At 42.0% G+C, this 16,821-nt stretch overlaps 1 protein-coding gene across 2 annotated transcripts; it reads right to left on the bottom strand.

Moving 5' to 3' along the window:
* Positions 1–2,073: 2,073 nt before the first annotated feature.
* On the bottom strand, positions 2,074–16,821 carry nup50 (nucleoporin 50). Of its 2 annotated transcripts, none has more exons than XM_048268854.1 (8): positions 16,693–16,821; positions 13,068–13,150; positions 11,241–11,324; positions 9,794–10,031; positions 7,796–8,623; positions 6,524–6,614; positions 6,138–6,256; positions 2,074–2,327 (listed from the first exon to the last, which is right to left on the bottom strand). In XM_048268854.1, the coding sequence occupies exons 2-8, from the start codon at positions 13,134–13,136 to the stop codon at positions 2,128–2,130; spliced, it is 1,629 nt and encodes a 542-aa protein (XP_048124811.1). In that variant the 5' UTR covers positions 13,137–13,150; positions 16,693–16,821; the 3' UTR covers positions 2,074–2,127. The 2 variants fall into 2 exon arrangements, with proteins under 2 accessions (XP_048124811.1, XP_048124812.1); XM_048268855.1 differs by having other exon boundaries at positions 6,524–6,611.

Genomic DNA, 16,821 nt, shown 5'->3' with positions numbered 1-16,821 from the left:
CTCCAGCACCTCTACATTAAGCCCTATGCACAGGATGAAGGTGTTGTGGATGGCCATCTACCTGATGGTTTGTAGCATCAACGCATAATTACAACAGAAATGACAACAGTATTTTGCCTTTAGTGTCAGTGTCACACAGTTATGCATTTTATTTTAAGATTACATATCAACCCTTTCTGATATGTGATCTCTTTAAAAAAAAAAAAAAATATGTGGGCTGGGTCTGTGGCATTCTTATATTCCATATAGAACCATTCCAATGCAGAAAAATAGCACCCTGCATGGTTGATAATAATCATATGTAGGTTTTTAAAAGGATCCATTTTGGGTACCTTATTTGTATCCAAGGATGGAACATTTTTAAGTTCCCTGTAGAACCTTTTTTCTAAGCGTGCATGGTTCTGCAAACATGCACACACGCACTTCTAAAAAGTCTGACTCACCGAGAACACACACACAAGTTTGAGGACCAGAAGACATCCAACTTGAAACTGTAGTCCTTCAACCCAACTTCCCAGTCAGGATGTGCAGTAGTCAGGGGTTCTAGTCCTGGCTTTACACCTTAATGACCATTGTCTAAGTCTGATCTAAAAAGCAATATGCAGCGATAAAAAGATGCTGTAGAGATCCTATACTTATTCTTGTAGTCAATAACTTGAACAAAGATAACGGTGCATTTAGTCCCCCAAAGCAGAAGATTACCTAATCTGTGTTCCAAAATACTTCCTGATGGACATTTAAAGCTGTTCCTTCAATCGCCTTGCTACTGAAGTTTCACATCACCCGTGGTGCTCATCAGTCAAGGTAGACACTGGTCAGACACTAGGACAGTTGTAGTAGTGCATTAGTAAAAAGCAACTTTTGTTCGGTGTAGTTTATTCTCCAATTGATCAATCTACAGATGTTACCAGGCGCTGTCACTGTTAAAGGCCTTACAAAGGTCACTTGGAAAAAAAGAAAGAAAATAAAAACAGAACAAAACAACCTCCATGAGATCCGTGGTGAGACACTGAATGGAGCAATAGGGAAACTATCGCTTGGTGGCAAACATCCACAGTGGAACTGGAGGAAGAGGTGCACTTTTGGGCATCATGCCATTCCAAGGAGGATGGGTGGGGTATACAGCGTCCATTTACACCCTCATTGAAGAATAAATAGTCAATTACAGCAAGTGCCAAAACGCACAACCACACACATGCATGCATCCATCCATCCACAACACACTCACACACACACACACACACGTTTACACAGGACCAAAAAAAAACATTACATCAGAAATGATTGTTAGATCATTCAACATTCTGATTATGCCAAATCATCTGCAGAGGAAAAAAAAAAAAAAAAGAAAAAGAAAAAGTAAACTACCACTTCCATTCAGTCGTCACAAAACTGTTTCATATACACATCATCCGCTTTCCCGTCTTTCGACTCTTAAAAGATGAGATTGCAGATGCTGCCTTCACAGCCACCATTTTGTTGTTGTTTTTTTTTCCTTTTGCTAAAAAGTGCAAGCCTGGCAAAATAGAAAAAAACACATTCAAGCCACAGACAAACCTCCATTCACACTCCTATAACAATTTCAAACTTTGCCCTACCTGACGCATTTGCAACCTGGCGAAAAGAAACGAACAAAATAACAAACCAACATCACCATAAAAATTGTCCGTTTAAAAACAAAACCTTTTGTGATTCACTTTTGTCTAATCTCTTAAATTAACCGATAGCAGCTGGGGTTGGGGAGAAAAAAGGACTAAAAACCCAAAGGAATGTTCTTGACAACAGGCCTTCCTGGATCCTAATCAACCACTCAGGAGCCTGCCTCTTTAAGCCATCCTGCATGAACACTACCTTGAAAAAAAGAAAGAAGAAAAAAAAAAAAAAAAAGGAGTCCCTTTCCTCTTTCGTTTGAACACATAGCTGAGCTTGTTGACACAGCGAATGATGGGGGGTAGCCACATTTGGGGGTATGACAGATAATACCGAGGGCTGAGTGTGTCTGGGGAATGGGGTGGGCGGGCCACGTTTGGGTTTGGTTTTTGTGAGCTGCGGGTTTAAGATCTGAGTGGGGGGTTCAGTAGGTGGATGAGTGAGTGGGGTGGGGTAGAGAGTCTGAGACGGCGCTCTTCAGGCCCGCTTCTCCAGCATGAGCTTGTGCAGCTCGTCGGCGTCCTCCGCAGTCTTGACGCGGATCAGCATGGGCACGGGCGTGCTGGGGTTCTTGTCGTCCACCGCCGGGTTCGGCACGCACACCACCATCACATTGTTCTTGCCTGTGCGCGAGCAGGGCATGTTGGATGACACCATGATGTTCAGTAGAATGTTTCCTAGAAAACAAAGAGCACAAAGACATCATAAGATTAAGTTAGCCAATTAGTAATATATAAATCATGATGAACAATCTATATATGAACAATATATGAAGAGTTTGGTTCCAAAACCCTATATCCTATTTTAATGCATTTTCATAAATATTTTGTTGTTGTTTTCCAGGTAATTTCAGTGGAGCTGTAATTGGGTTATTGTTAGAGATGCACCGATATGGAATTTTAAGGCCGATAACGATAACCGATATTTATTGGTTTGTTGTGGCCGATACGATAACCGATAATATTACTCTTGAAAAAAAATTGTGAAAAGTGATTTGGGGAAAGCATTTAATGAGCATAATTTTTAACAGTAGCCTAGCCCTACAGTATGTGTGGATCCTTTAAGTGAACCTGACGTCAGTGAATTGCGAGTTAGTGGCTAGAGAGTTTGAATCGTTTTCATTTAGGACTAAACGCTCATAAACGGCTCAGCTTGGAATAAGCTACAGTATAGCGACCAAATCAGTGTTTGTGGGGGAAACTTAGGTTTAGTTTCAACTGCGAGTAACTGAATAAAACTCCTCAGACTGTATCTTATGCTTATGCCCGTCTACTCTGTTGCGCACAACCTGCTGCAGCAGAAATAAAAGGAGTTAGCCCGAAGGTTTTAATAACTTATTATGATGACCTGTCTGGAACTGAAGCATTTAATGGTTAGCATATTTCTAGGTAATAATACAAAACCCAAGCTAAAGTAATGCAAATATAATACTAAAACACAACTTAGAACTAGGCCTACTTATGTACTCGTCCCACTAACGAGTTTGTTTATTTGTTTCCCCGACCAGGTGCGGTAAAGTGCAAACACACCAGCACAAGACGGCTCTAGATAGGCCTGAGCGCCGCTCTGTTAAGGTTAAATGGCGGATCATTCACGAGAGGATTTTGAGATGCAGATTCCCAAATTTTGTTAGAGTGGTGAAATACATTCACACCGCTGACATTATATTGAGGAAAAAGTAAAGCCAACCAAGCTCAAGTAGCTCAGTGTAGCCAGACGGACCTTACGTAGGCCTAAATTAGGACTTTAAAAAATATCGGCGCAAATTATCGGCCAGAATTCCGGGCCGATAATAATATTTTCATTTTTTCACTTATCGGCTAATAATATATCGGCCGCCGATATATCGTGCATCCCTAGTTATTGTTATTTGATTTATCTTTACTCAATCAAAACACAACTGCAATTTCATTGATATTGTCTAAAATATACTATTGAATAGCATGACTTATTAATGTTTTTATAAGATACGCTATATGAGATATAGCGTTTTGAAACCAAACTGGTCATATATGAACAAAATTAATAGATTCCAAAAGAGAATTCACAGACTACTGCTCTAGTAGGAAGAGACAAATTAATGTCTACCCATCTTTAGAAGACAAAATAGAGAAATTCACAGAAATCCATCTCTTTTTTAAAGGGTTCATTTCAAAGAGCCAAGATCCCTGTGATACAACCTTTTGCCACCAGGGGGTGACACTGCACATCTGTGCTGTGATTCATTGCTCTTCCTCAAGGTGACTCCTCCCTATGAACAGCCCCCACCCCCACCAATAAAGTGCAGCTTCTCATTCCTCTTGAAAGAGATGTGAATGCCAGCGTTTTTCTGGAATGGCAAAGCTGTCAGAACAATTCCCTTCAGAGGCCGTAATTATGACCTAGTTTCAAACGCGTTCCACTCAGGCAGTAAACAAAGATGAAAGACGCTTTCTGCTTTTATGCATATGCCAGGTTATTTTCGTGGGGGAAAAGAAATATTGGGAGAGGACAGAAGAAATGAAAAAAAAATCAATTTTATCCACAAACTTGAAAGCTTTCAATTCTGAAAAAGTATCTGCTTCTGGCAACGTGCACCAAGTTTAATAGCATTAGAGCTCCAGAGCCTACTTCCACTTTTATGGGGGCCTGAAAGGCCTTTTGGCAGGAGCCAAGGTTAACACACTCATCAGTTTGTTTTACGTCACTGTAGAAAGACCCTGGCAGAGATTGAAATTACAAGATAGCTTGCTAAGAACCTGCTGAGACTGATTTTGGCCCTGTTAAAAAAAAATCTGAGTCACAGGGGGAAAAAAAAAAAAAAATTGGAAAACATGCTGTACAATGCACTGACACAAACACATCACAGGCAACATCAATAACAATCAGATCACCTAGGCCGCAGAACCACAAAAGCCTGCTCGCTTATCTCCACAAAGTACATCCAATACACACACACACATACACATCACTATAACTGGAATAGTTTGAGCTGCTGCAGCCGTCTCCACTGTGTGCCTATGGAGCATGGCTGTGTCGGCCCTAATGAAAGTGAAACCATTTTGCCACATGGGGCTCCTGGGTTAGTTAATCACATTACACACACATGCATCATTTATGAGCTTTTTACTACCACTTGTTTTTGTGAGCAAGTCTTTTTTCTCCCCTAGTACCAGTCTGGCTGGTACAATTTGTGAAACTGAACTAGATCATTTAATTCAACTCATATGTAATGTGTACATCTTCCCATCCTCATGAGTTATAGAACCTTTCAACTGCATAAATAAGCATGCGCGTTCCTATGGCATTTCCGGTTGCAGAGAAAACAACATTGAGGTTAAGGTAACTTGGCTAAACAAAAAAAAAAAAGTGTTGTAAAATAAAAGAGCATAAAGCCAAATTCAGATTAATTTTTATTTCAAAGTATCTGTGTTGATTTTGAGCGTTTAAACCAGAAAACCTTCTAGGAGCAGATTGAAAGGGTCTTTAAACAATGTAGTCGCTGTCTCTGGTGCTGAAGACATTACAACACAAACGTCTCAAGTGATCATGGCCGATTTTTTTACACTACTGTCAAAAGGAGCACAATGAACACTTGGTATTAGGCTTAGCCACTATTTTAATACTATTATTCAATACTATTTCTCCAATTTATCTGAGCATTTTTGAAGTGTGCAGTGCAAAAAATTAACCACTGTCTGTCCACAACCTCAGTTTAGTTGTCTACGAAAAATTCACTGTACTATGAGTCATGAATCTAGGCATTAAAGAAGCCCTATGCAACAATTTTAGCAAAAGTTACCTTAATTATGCAGTTTGAGAGTCGTTCTGATGGTTCTACAACACTTTTTGGGTCGTTTGGGAGGGGGGGGGCTTCGTCTCCCCTAGTGCTTCTCCGCGGAAAAACCGAATATGCAACTTTCTGGTCCCGGACCGAAGAAATCCGAATGTGACTGGGCGGAAGGCCTCGAAAATGTAGTCAGATTGTAGTTTCTAAGAAGACTGCAAAACGGACTCCGACTTGGCTTTGTTGCTGTTAAAATTGTAAGTAGCTTGGTTTCTTGATGGCTAGCTCGCTAGCCAGTGGGGGTTTAGCATAGCAGTCACTTGCTACCGAAGCTGCAGGGGGAGCTATGTCGTGAAAAATGCGAGCCCAAATCAGGCGAAAACCCAGAAACAGCAAAGGAATAACCAGACTTGCATAGGGCTTCTTTAACAACTGACTGGGTGCTATGCTATCATCTTGTTAAAACATATACTATGAGCTAAACTTTCAAAATTAACAAAAACAACTAGATCATGGCTCTTGTGCTACCATGACACCTGAGCCATACCATTTCAGTAAACCTCTAGTTGGTCCCACCAACTGGAAATGTGATAGATATATGACTTTGTGTGAGTGTGTCTAAGCTAATATGGCAGTCACTCACCATAAATAAAATGCATTGCTAGTGTATGTGTGTGTGCGTGTCTGTACACATGTGTTAGAGTCGTGACACTGTCCTTACCCAAATTGGTGTCAGCACGGACCAGCAGCTGCAGTTTGCCCTCGGCCACCGTCTTGAGATGCAGCGTGCCCACCCCCTTCTCCTTAAACTCACTCTCCTTCTTATAGAACAGCTTACACCTGAGGGAGAGGGGACCCAGAGTCCAGGTTAGACACCATTACAACACAACACCAACAGACAAACAGGACCTTGTGGAATCATTTGGTCAGGTGAATCTAGCTAATTTATTGTCCCATCAACGTTAAATACATTTAAATTTACCTACAACAGCCAACTAAGGGTCATTTAGCAAAAGCCAACACCAATGACATGGACTACATAGGCAGGTATGATACAAATGTACAAGTGAACGGGTAGGTGTGGACACATGGCTATAGAACACTGACTTTTTAGAGTAGAAGGCATCTTTCTCCTTGATCTCTTTGACCACGGGAACAGGCGGCTCCTCGGAGTCCTCATCTGCCCCGTTAACATCTGCTGGGAGAGAGACAGAGACAGGAGAGGGACAGAGGATGACGAGAGAGGAATGCAGAGAGAAAGGGGGGAGAGAGAGAAAAAAAAAAAAAGACAGAGGCAGGGACAGACAGGAGACAGAGAGGATGATAGAAGGAGAGAGAGAGAGAGGGAGAGAGAGAGAGAGAGAGAGAAAGAGAGAGAGAGAGAGAGAGAAATGTAGTCAAGCAGTCAGTATTGCACAACCTCCAGCAGTGCTCCTCGCAGTGAACGGTGTCCAGGTTCCTGTCATTATTATTAATGAATGGTTATTAATCTCCTATTAATCCTGCACAGCAATCCCATAACAAGCATACCATGCCATACTTACAGAGGCAATTGACGAGTGTCAATTGCATCATTATATTAGGTTTCTTATAGTCATTACAACTGTACTGTAAATGTGTCATATCAAATATTAAATTGTGGGTCATATGAGTATGGGCTATAATATGTGCATTATAGTGATATTTGAGAACCTTAACAGAGTCCTTTTATACTGTAAGATTCTAATATTTTCTCCTACTCCAGCCAGAACAGAAAAGTCTGCTGTCCAAAAAATCCCTAGTGAAAATCTTGTGCATTATGATCTTTGCTCCATCATTGCTGATATAAATATTTGACATGATGTAGTGGTCAGGTCATATACATCTCAAGGTGCACTGTATCCAAAGACATAACAATCAATATAGCATTTCTTGTCATAGTCAGAGCTCAATATATTGCAAAATGTTTAAACCTAGAATTACAACACTTTGGGGATTCATTTACCATGTATTAGTCTAGTCATTTATTTTGTGTGTTTTAATACCAACTAGGCTACAATTTAATACAAAACCAAGACACAGAAAATCCCAGTTAAATAAAACTACCATTAGATCCAGCACATCTCCAACACAACAAACAAAATCAACCCCTCACTTTCTAACTCCGAAGCATGCAGTCACTACACTGGCACACCAGCCCTGTATAAATAAGAGTCAGTCCCCCTCTCCGCTTCTAGACTCAACCTGCCTTGTCCATCTGCAGCCCTCTGCCCAGGTGATGGGAGACAGGACTGCCGTCTGTGGAGCGTGCTCCCCGCAACTGTGCTCCCTGTGGTGAGGGGAGGTGGGGTAAGGTGCGGTGCGGTGGCACGAGGTGGGGTGTGAGGTGAGGGTGCTTACCTGTGCTGGGGGCCGCAGCAGCACTGGGCGCCTCAGTCTTGGCCAGGCTGAAGGAGAAGGGCGCCGAGGGGGCAGCCGCTCCTCCGCTGCCGCTGCTCGAGCTCAGACCACCGAAGAGGGAGGGGGTGGAGGAGGAGGAGGAGGACAATGCAGATGAAGAGGTGGAGAAGGAGAAGCTGGGCGCTCCTCCGCCGGGGGGGAATGAGGACAGGACGGAGGAGTCCACCTTCTGGCCGAAGTTAAAGGTGACCCCAGAGGGCAAGGAGGCAGGGGTGGAGGAGGAGGAGGAGGTGGTGGTGGTGGTGGAGCTGGAGGCGTCCTTGCTGAAGCTGAAGAGAGACGGGGCTGCGGTGCCACTGCTGGAGGTGGAGACAGCTGTGGAGCTACCGCCGCTGCTGGTCAGCTGCAGTCCCCCAGTCTTCACCCCCTCCGCCGGTGCAGCCTCACTCTTGGCATCGGATGCCGGGGGCCCGGTTGCCGTGGCGCCAGCCCCCCCCACGCCGCCGCCGCCTCCTCCTCCTCCTCCGCCGTACTTCTTCTCGATGCTGGCCAGGTGCCGCTCATAGTCGCGGAAGATGGGGTTGAGGTCGCACAGCGGGTTGTCATTGACGTGCTTGGTGATCCAGTCGCGCACGGAGCAGTTGAGCGCGGTGAGCTGCCGCCTGTACTCTGCGCTGCTGCTGCTGTTAATGCTGCTGCTGCTGCTGCTGCTGCTGCCCACGCTCACTGCTGCTCCTGTCGGCCCGGAGGCGGAGCCGTTCCACTGTCGCTCACCGCCCACAGCCAATGGGGGGGCCGCGGAGGAGGGGCCGTTGAATGTCAATGAGCCTGGGGAGCCGCGAAGCAGAGGAGGAGGAGGAAGGGAGGAGGGGAGAGAAACAGAGCGAGTAAGAGAGGAGGAGGGAGTGGGGGAGAGAGAGAGAAAGAGAGAGAGAGAGGAGGGAGAATGAATCTGACAGCCTTGATATTCCTCAAGCCGAACTGCTCTCTCGCCTCTGATACACCAAGAGAGTGCTGGGGGGGAATAGCAATACTATGCAGCTCTGCAGACGCCCCCCTCTGCCCCCTCTCCTCCACACACAGACACACACACCTCCATTCTCCAACCCCCACTATTCATCTGAATTCTGTGACTACACAGAGCACTGCAGCTCTGCTCCCCCTCCTGTCCCTTACATAGAAATCACACTCTGCAGCGCACACACACACACACACGCCACTGCTTCAGCTCCATTAGCCATGAATGCCAAGAGTCAGGCTCAACAATAGAGCATTTTTTGAGTCCATTTCAGAATAACACTGACTAGGTCCAGCTCACACTTAGCTTTCAGGATGCTCTTTCTTTTACATTTTTTTTTTAAATACAGCACAGTCTTGATCAAAACAGATCCACCAACCTTTAACAGTGAAAGTTTATAAAGAATTGAAAGACAGCTATAAGCATCCAATTGCAATAGTTACCTTGCAATTGTTCTGCCACAAGCACAGCCAGAATGGTTGTGGTAACAACTCTTCCTATTTACAAACAATGAAAGCCATACTGTCAAAATAGAATATGTGAACCATATCACTACTATACATTTTCCTCTCATCTCAAGGGACCTTATTCTGCATTTTAATTTAATGAATGTATTTTCTCTTCATCCTCCTGTATCTTCTAATTAAATCTGACGATACATTTTTAAGCTGTCTGAAAGAGATAACCACCTGTCAGATACACACACCAGATGTTCTCACCAGGTTCCTAGACTATTCAGCATGTAGTTTTGTGCTATGCATCCATGTTGATAGATACTGTTCATGACTATATTGCTCATCAGTCTCCACAGTACCATATTGTCCATATCTGTATATTAACACACACAGCCTATATTATGTGAATTCTCCATGACGCGCTAAGAGAAGCATAATATTTTATGCATTTTTTTTTTTTTTTAAAGAGGCCAAGGCCAAAATAGCATCCGAGTGTTCTGCCAGGGGTACAGAGGCGGCACTTACCAAGGGTGGTAGAGGGCTTGGTGGCACCAGGGGAGGAGAAGCTGCCGAAGGCTGGGGCGGCCAGGGCAGAGCCTCCACTGGTGCTGCTGCCGTTGCCATTGGTCAGGCCAGCCAGGGGCTTGAAGCTGGCACCATTTCCAAAGCCGGAGAAGGTGGGGGCTGCTGCTGCTGTCGCCGCCGGTCCAGACGCGGAGAGGGCAAAGCCCTTGAATCCCTTAAACGAAGTGCCTCCCTCACTCTGCAGCACAGAGAAACAGCATGTATTATTCACACTAGTGTTGTCACGATACCAAAATTATGACTTCGATACAATACCTGCCATAAATATCACGATGCTCGATACTAAAACGATACTACGGCGAAATCCTAAAATATCTGAAAAAGAAAGGACTCATACCACCTCCAAGTGTAGTCATTTGTGTTGAATTCGGTGCACTTTTGTAGTGTGCAGGTCAATTCTGGGTTCTAAACTTCCTACATAATTATTATTTTTTATAGTCAGTAAAATAGCAGGCCTACTTTGTGTGAGTAAGCCCTTTATTGATTGTTATAGTTCATTTACATTGTGTTGTGTTTTGGTAATAAAGTAGCTTTAAATAGCCAAACTAGGCTAGATCAAGGTCAAAGTTTATAGTTTACAAGTTATGGTGATGTTATTCATCACGTTAGCACCCTATGATTACAGCTCGTTATGTCTCGTCAAAATTCATTGATGAAGGAAGGTTCGCTTTATTCCAGAGAACCTCGTTTCACTTACGCTAGACTAAAACAGAAGAGAAGAACTCGGCACTAACCATGTAGGCTAGTCGTGTTTTCTATAGCATATTCGTTAACCTGTCATTCTTTGAACTCTTTAAAAATGTTGGGATATGTCTGTGAGGTGTTTAGCCAAGTTCCATGCGTAGCCTACTGCTTTTAAATGACTTTGAAACATATTTTACAAACGGGCCTCTGTGTACCTGATGGCTTGCCTTCAATATTCGCGATGTATTTGAAATAGTTCCAGATTTCACCTTTTGTTTTATCCACAAGGCCGAGGACTGTTAACCTGACTCTCGCCAGATGAATTTCGGAGAGTCAGGTTAGAGGACTGTCGGCAAAGAAATATGTTGACATTGCCTGCGCACTCACTCAGAGCTGCCTGCTTGACACGCCCTCTTGCCTAGATGCGTTCAAGGAGCAGTGCGAGCAGCAGTTCATATAGACACAGAACGTTATTATTTTAATAAAGTATCGATTCTAAAACGCCGGAAATCGTATCGCTTTTTTGCATGAAAGCATCGCGGATACCTTTTTAGTATCGACAATAATCGCGGCAACACTAATTCACACACGTCCTACCAGGGGAACGAATGGTACAGTGTGACCTGATTTTTATCTATTTTTTTAATTTTTAATTTTTTTGGAGGTGTTTTTTTTCACCCTTATAATGCGTTTTGTTTGGTACCTCTCCACCCAAATTGCGACGTTTGGCCTTCTTGATAGGTCTGTTTTTCATCACATCCATACTGGCCACGGAAAATGTCCCTGCCTGTCAGATAAAAAGAAAAGGAAACATTATTCTCATTTCACACTAATCACACAAACTGACAAATCAACCAACCAATCAATGTATTGTTTAACGTGCAGCATCACCATGCGACATGGTATCAACACATAAATAATTTCTGTTCCAAATTAGTTCATATCTAACAGGATAATACATATTAGTTAATGTGATACATTGCAACTGTATTGATTTTCTGAGTCACATGACACCAGACACATTCAAAAGGTGGCACGTTTTATGTGGTCTGATGAAGAGACAGCATTATTTCTATAGCTGGTTCAGGGTGAAGTCGGCAGACTCGGCACCATACAATAACAAAACACAAGCATTTATAATGATAAACGTGGACAATAAGTTACCTGGTCAGAACTGTCATGCGTTATAGCTATGCTATGGCTATGCAATTATGTGGTCCTGGATGGACTACCCCTCAAAAATGTAATAAAAAATTTTGCATGATGTATTATATTTAGGGTTCCCACACATTTTCCATTTTAAAATTCTATACATTTCCCATACTCTAATTTCAAACTTCTTGGTAGATTTTTCTGACCATATTCTCGACATTGCAGCCACTTCTACAAGCCACTTGTCACTACAGGCGTCTTATGCTTGATCACCCTCAAGCACATTGGACTTTCTTAATTTAACTTATATAGTGTATTTAGTATTTAGTTTTGTTAGTTTTCTTATCGGTCTTATCTTCTACTGTCTTATTGTACAGTGGAGTTTAGTTATATGTTTATACTTATACTTATGTTTACCATTTCTGTTGTAAGTGCATGTTGTGTGTTATGTCTGTATGCTACTGAGACCCTTGAATTTCCCTTTGAGGATCAATAAAGTAAATATCTATCTATCTATCTTCTGGTTTAGGATAACTTTGTGAAAGCAAACGTATGGACAACTGAAGTGAATTAAAAAATGACACTTAAGCTTATTCGTTCATTTAGTCGGGTCATATTTTTATGAGCCAGCTGGCAGTTTGTACGGGCACTCACTCAATAAAGCTGTCGTCAACTTCAGACTGTAAAACTTTTGCCATTTTATCTAGTGCGTCATAGTTTTCAATGAATAAATACAACCACAAGGTTTTGTTTTCCCCGAGTGGAGCTCATAGACTGTACTTTATGTCAAATGGAAATGTCATTAGCGCAATGTTGGAAATTTGACCTCAAAGACACTCAAAAAAACTAGGGGCCCTAACTTAAATTATGGAAAAATATATTTATCAGATAATACAATATCCATGTCAAAAATAGCAGACCTACGCAAACATACCAGTGCACAATGGTGTAGGGCCCTTTCATAGACCATGGGTTCTCAATTTGGTTTTGGTTCCAGGGTCCCCTTGTGGGAGAGACATTTTTCTGAGGACCCCCATATAATTGTCTCTTGACAATGTGGACTGACAGTTAAGCTACATAACAGTAGGAGTGGTTCATTATGACCTGAGTGAAGTGATTTGTACTGTAGATGTAAAAGTCTGGAAACACAAATACTTCTCCATACCCTTGTTTCTTTTTTCCATACTTATCCAGAAAAAACAAAAAAAATCAAATTCCATACTTATCCAGATTTTCTATACTGTGTAGGAAGCCTTAAAAGGACATCAGCTAGCATGCTTTTATCTGTGCCAGGTGTTTGCAAGGTTTAGGAGTGCCTTTTTTAGTTTGCCCGCTAGAGCTAGTCAAAAAGGCTTATGGAGGCCTTCTAAGTCATTACCTCCTCAGATTCATCCTCCTGATCCCAGTTTCGATCTGTCAGCTCCTTGTCTGCAATCCTCTTCGCCATGTCAGTACTGATACCTGTTACAAGAGGACATCAATCAGAGCCCAAAGCATTTGCCTTTGATGGTTGTAAGTGTCAACAAAAGGAGGACAGCGAGGCTGCGTTCCTATGGAGACAGAGCTTTCCCTTCTTTATTACAGTAGCGCATTACATTTTTTTCTATGATTGTAACTGTACAGCAAGTAAAAGCAAAAACAAAAGCAAAAGCAGCAACTGGGACTAAGTTAACAGAGGCCTAAATTCTGTGGTGGAAACCCACAATAATAATACAATAAATAACCAATTAGCTGTCTGGATAAGCACTAATAGCACTCCGGAAAAACACGACCCAAGAAGTTTTAATTCACAAGTACTGACAATGGACACAGGCAGTGGTGTAGTCTACGTGATATTCAGGACTATGCAGTACCCACTTAAAAAGCATCACCATCTCAGTATACCGGATAGGTATTAGTGTTGCACGGTGTATCGATACTAAAAAGGTATCACGATGCTTTCACGCAAAAAACGATACGATTTCCGACGTTTTTAGAAAAATACTTTATTAAAATTAACGTTCTGTGTCTGCGTGAACTGCTGCTCTCACTGCTCCTTGCACGCATCTAGGCAAGTGGGCGGTCAAGCAGGCAGCTCTGAGTAAGTGAGTGAGTGCGCAGCCAACGCCAACATACAGTAGTTCTTTGCCAATCCCTCGGCCTTGTGGATAAAACAAAAGGTGAAGTGAAATCTGCAACTATTTCGGATACATCGCGAATAGTGAAGGCAAGCCATCAGGTACACAGAGGCCCGTTTGTGAAATATGTTTCAAAGTCATTTAAAAGCAGTAGGCTACTCATGGAACTTGGCTAAACACCTCGCAGACATATCCCAACATTTTTGTTCAAAGAACGACAGGTTAACGAATATACTATAGAAAAAACGACTACATGGTTAGTGGCAAGTTCTTCTCTTCTGTTTTAGTCTAGCCTAAGTGAAACGAGTATGGTTCTCTGGGATAAAGTGAACCTTCCTTCATCAATGAATTTTGACGAGACATAACGAGCTGTAATCATTTTGACGAGATATAACAAGTTGTAATCATAGGGTGCTAACGTGATGAAAGCGCAATGTTCACGCCAGAATAACATTACCATAACTTGTAAACAATGTATTTCATGTTCGGTCAGTACTACTGGTAATATTTGTCATGGCATGTAGACCATATCAAATGTCTACATGCCGTATTTGTTCAATAAGTATTGCCCAGATGTAGGATAGGATACCCGAAATGCGCTAATTAAAGCCCACAGCAATACCACCAAAGCTGTTGAGTCCTAATAATAATAGCGGCTTATTGTTACGTGGTAGCAAATCATGTTATCAAAGAAATAGACGTAGGCTAATGTAGGAATGCACACAGACATATTGCAACAGGTAATGGTGTAGGCCTATCTGACGAAGACCTGAGTGGTTGGAACGTCGTACTTATACACTGGGCGCAAGGAAGACTATCCTCACAATTTTCCCTTTGCAACTGTCAAAGAAATCCCATGAAAACGAGAAGGCCTAGGGAAGCCTATACTGTACATCAGATGGCCTAAAGATTAGGCCTCTCTGCATAGCATTCAGTGATTTGGCCTCCTATTTTACTGACTATAATAATTATGTCGGAAGTTTAGAACCCAGAATTGACCGGCACACTACAAAAGTGCACCGAATTCAACACAAATGACTCAATACACTTGGAGGAGGTATGAGTCCTTTTTTTCCAGATATCTTTCCGCAGATTTCGCCGTAGTATCGTTTCAGTATCGAGCATCGTGATTTCGTGATCGTGATTTATGGCAGGTATTGTATCGAAGAAATTTTGGTATCGTGACAACACTAATAGGTATTAACATTTGAGGTTGATCACAGTATATCCACTACAGCTAACTAGACTACACCACTTGACACAGCATGACCAAGTCTGACCCAGTACCACTAAGCAGCAGAGTGAATCAATGAATCTGCAGAAAACCAGTTCCCAGTGAGAAGGGGCACACAATCTGAAGTCTGAGTTATGATGCTGCGCCTTGTATGCAATACACGATATCTCAGGATTTCCTAGTTTCCATAAGTCACATGTCCAATCAGAAATCAAGGTTCTTCCCCTTGACAGGTGATTGACATGTTGCCATGTCAATCAGAGCCATAGTCAAGAAGTCAATTAATCATATTGTTGAATTTACCTTCTACAGTTTTTAATTAAAAATAATGTATGACTTAATCTGGTTCTCAATTTCAGGTTTTTCGATTAATCGTTCCTAGCCTTGGGTTCTTGACACCTTCCCAAGCGCTCATGGCTTGGTCAGGCCATTAGTCCTATCAAATGTGTTTTGAGTGCACCATTAATCATACATACGTTTTTTGTTATTGGGACTGCTTCTTTATTACTTTTATGTGTCCACGTGTTGGTTTCTAACTGTCAAGTAGTATCAGGTAATTCTTGGTGTGGGTGTGAAGAGAGAGATGTCTTAATGGGCAAGTCCCTACATACAGGTGAGTGCATGAACTTTAGGGAAACAGGACAACGTGTTTCTACTGCAGAGTGGTACATAGGCCTTATCAATGGATATTTACTTCACTTCCACATATGATTAAGTCTGATTTGTGTAACCACACCGACGTTATGAAAATGTCGACAAAACGCTAGGCTCTAACTATTAATCTGAGTCTACCTGTCAATCTTGAGCTAAACGAATTAAATGTTGGTATAATCGCATCTTTATTTAATGTAGTTGCTGTACTAACGTTACATGAACTGAGTGAGCACAAAGGTGAATTGACGTTAAAACATCATTAATGTACATTAACTACTTACATTAGTTACTTACTTAGTACTAACAGTACTAACATTAATGTTACAACTCTTCTCTAGCTATACTGCTAATACCAAATATTAACATATGATGGCAAATTCATGCTTCTTTTGTTATAAGACGAGGCCAACTGGCGTAGTTGTAGGGAACTTTAACTTCCTCACTAAACACAAATTGTTGTGCAACAGCTGGCTGGCAAAATAAAGACACAAGTTAGCTAATGTAGTCTAGAGTAAATAGCATGTCAGACACAAAAACACTTAACGATATCGTTTATAGTTAACAAATAGTTCACATTTAGCTAACTAAACTAAAGCTAGCTGTAACGGGTTAAACATTATGAACTCCTACTAGCACACAAACTTAAGCTAAAGGTAGTTTGAAAGCCAAGCCTGGCGTAACGTCTATGGTTAACGTTAAAGTTGTCCTGTGATCACGAACCTAAAAATCTGTCTGCCAATGGAGACATCCGCGACATTTCACTATGAACCACGAGGGTAAAATATTTAGGCTAAAATAGTAACCATGTGTAACACATACTAGCTGGGAACATCTGACTCGGTTCATATTTAGCTAGAATGCTAACGCAATGCGAAGAAGCCCACTGCAAGTTAGCTAACTGGCTAGCAATGCCAAGGTTAGCTTGACGGTAGAGCCTAGTCAGAGTAAAGATTCTGGCTAATATCAATGCAAAAGTGCTGTAAAAAGACACGACATACCTTTACTTTCTTGAAATAGTCACTAAAAGCCCCAATAATCCGTTGAATTAAAACGTTACGCAATAGCAATCTGTCTTTTTCAAAATTAAATGCCGGGCCCTTTTCACGCCGCCATTTTACAAAACGGAA

The sequence above is a fragment of the Alosa alosa genome, chromosome 17 (genome assembly GCF_017589495.1).
Source record: "Alosa alosa isolate M-15738 ecotype Scorff River chromosome 17, AALO_Geno_1.1, whole genome shotgun sequence".
Classification (NCBI taxonomy): Eukaryota; Metazoa; Chordata; class Actinopteri; order Clupeiformes; family Clupeidae; genus Alosa; species Alosa alosa.
Note: the sequence above shows the minus strand (reverse complement) of the source record. Positions and strands in the feature narration are given on the sequence as shown.

Excerpts from the sequence above, each read along its gene's own strand:
- nup50 (XM_048268854.1), bottom strand. The coding sequence starts at position 13,136 with ATGGCGAAGAGGATTGCAGACAAGGAGCTGACAGATCGAAACTGGGAT. Across the intron at positions 10,032-11,240 it reads GTCGCAATTTGGGTGGAGAG|AGTGAGGGAGGCACTTCGTT; the intron begins GTACCAAACAAA and ends TCTGTGCTGCAG. Across the intron at positions 6,615-7,795 it reads TGCTGCGGCCCCCAGCACAG|CAGATGTTAACGGGGCAGAT; the intron begins GTAAGCACCCTC and ends TCTCTCTCCCAG.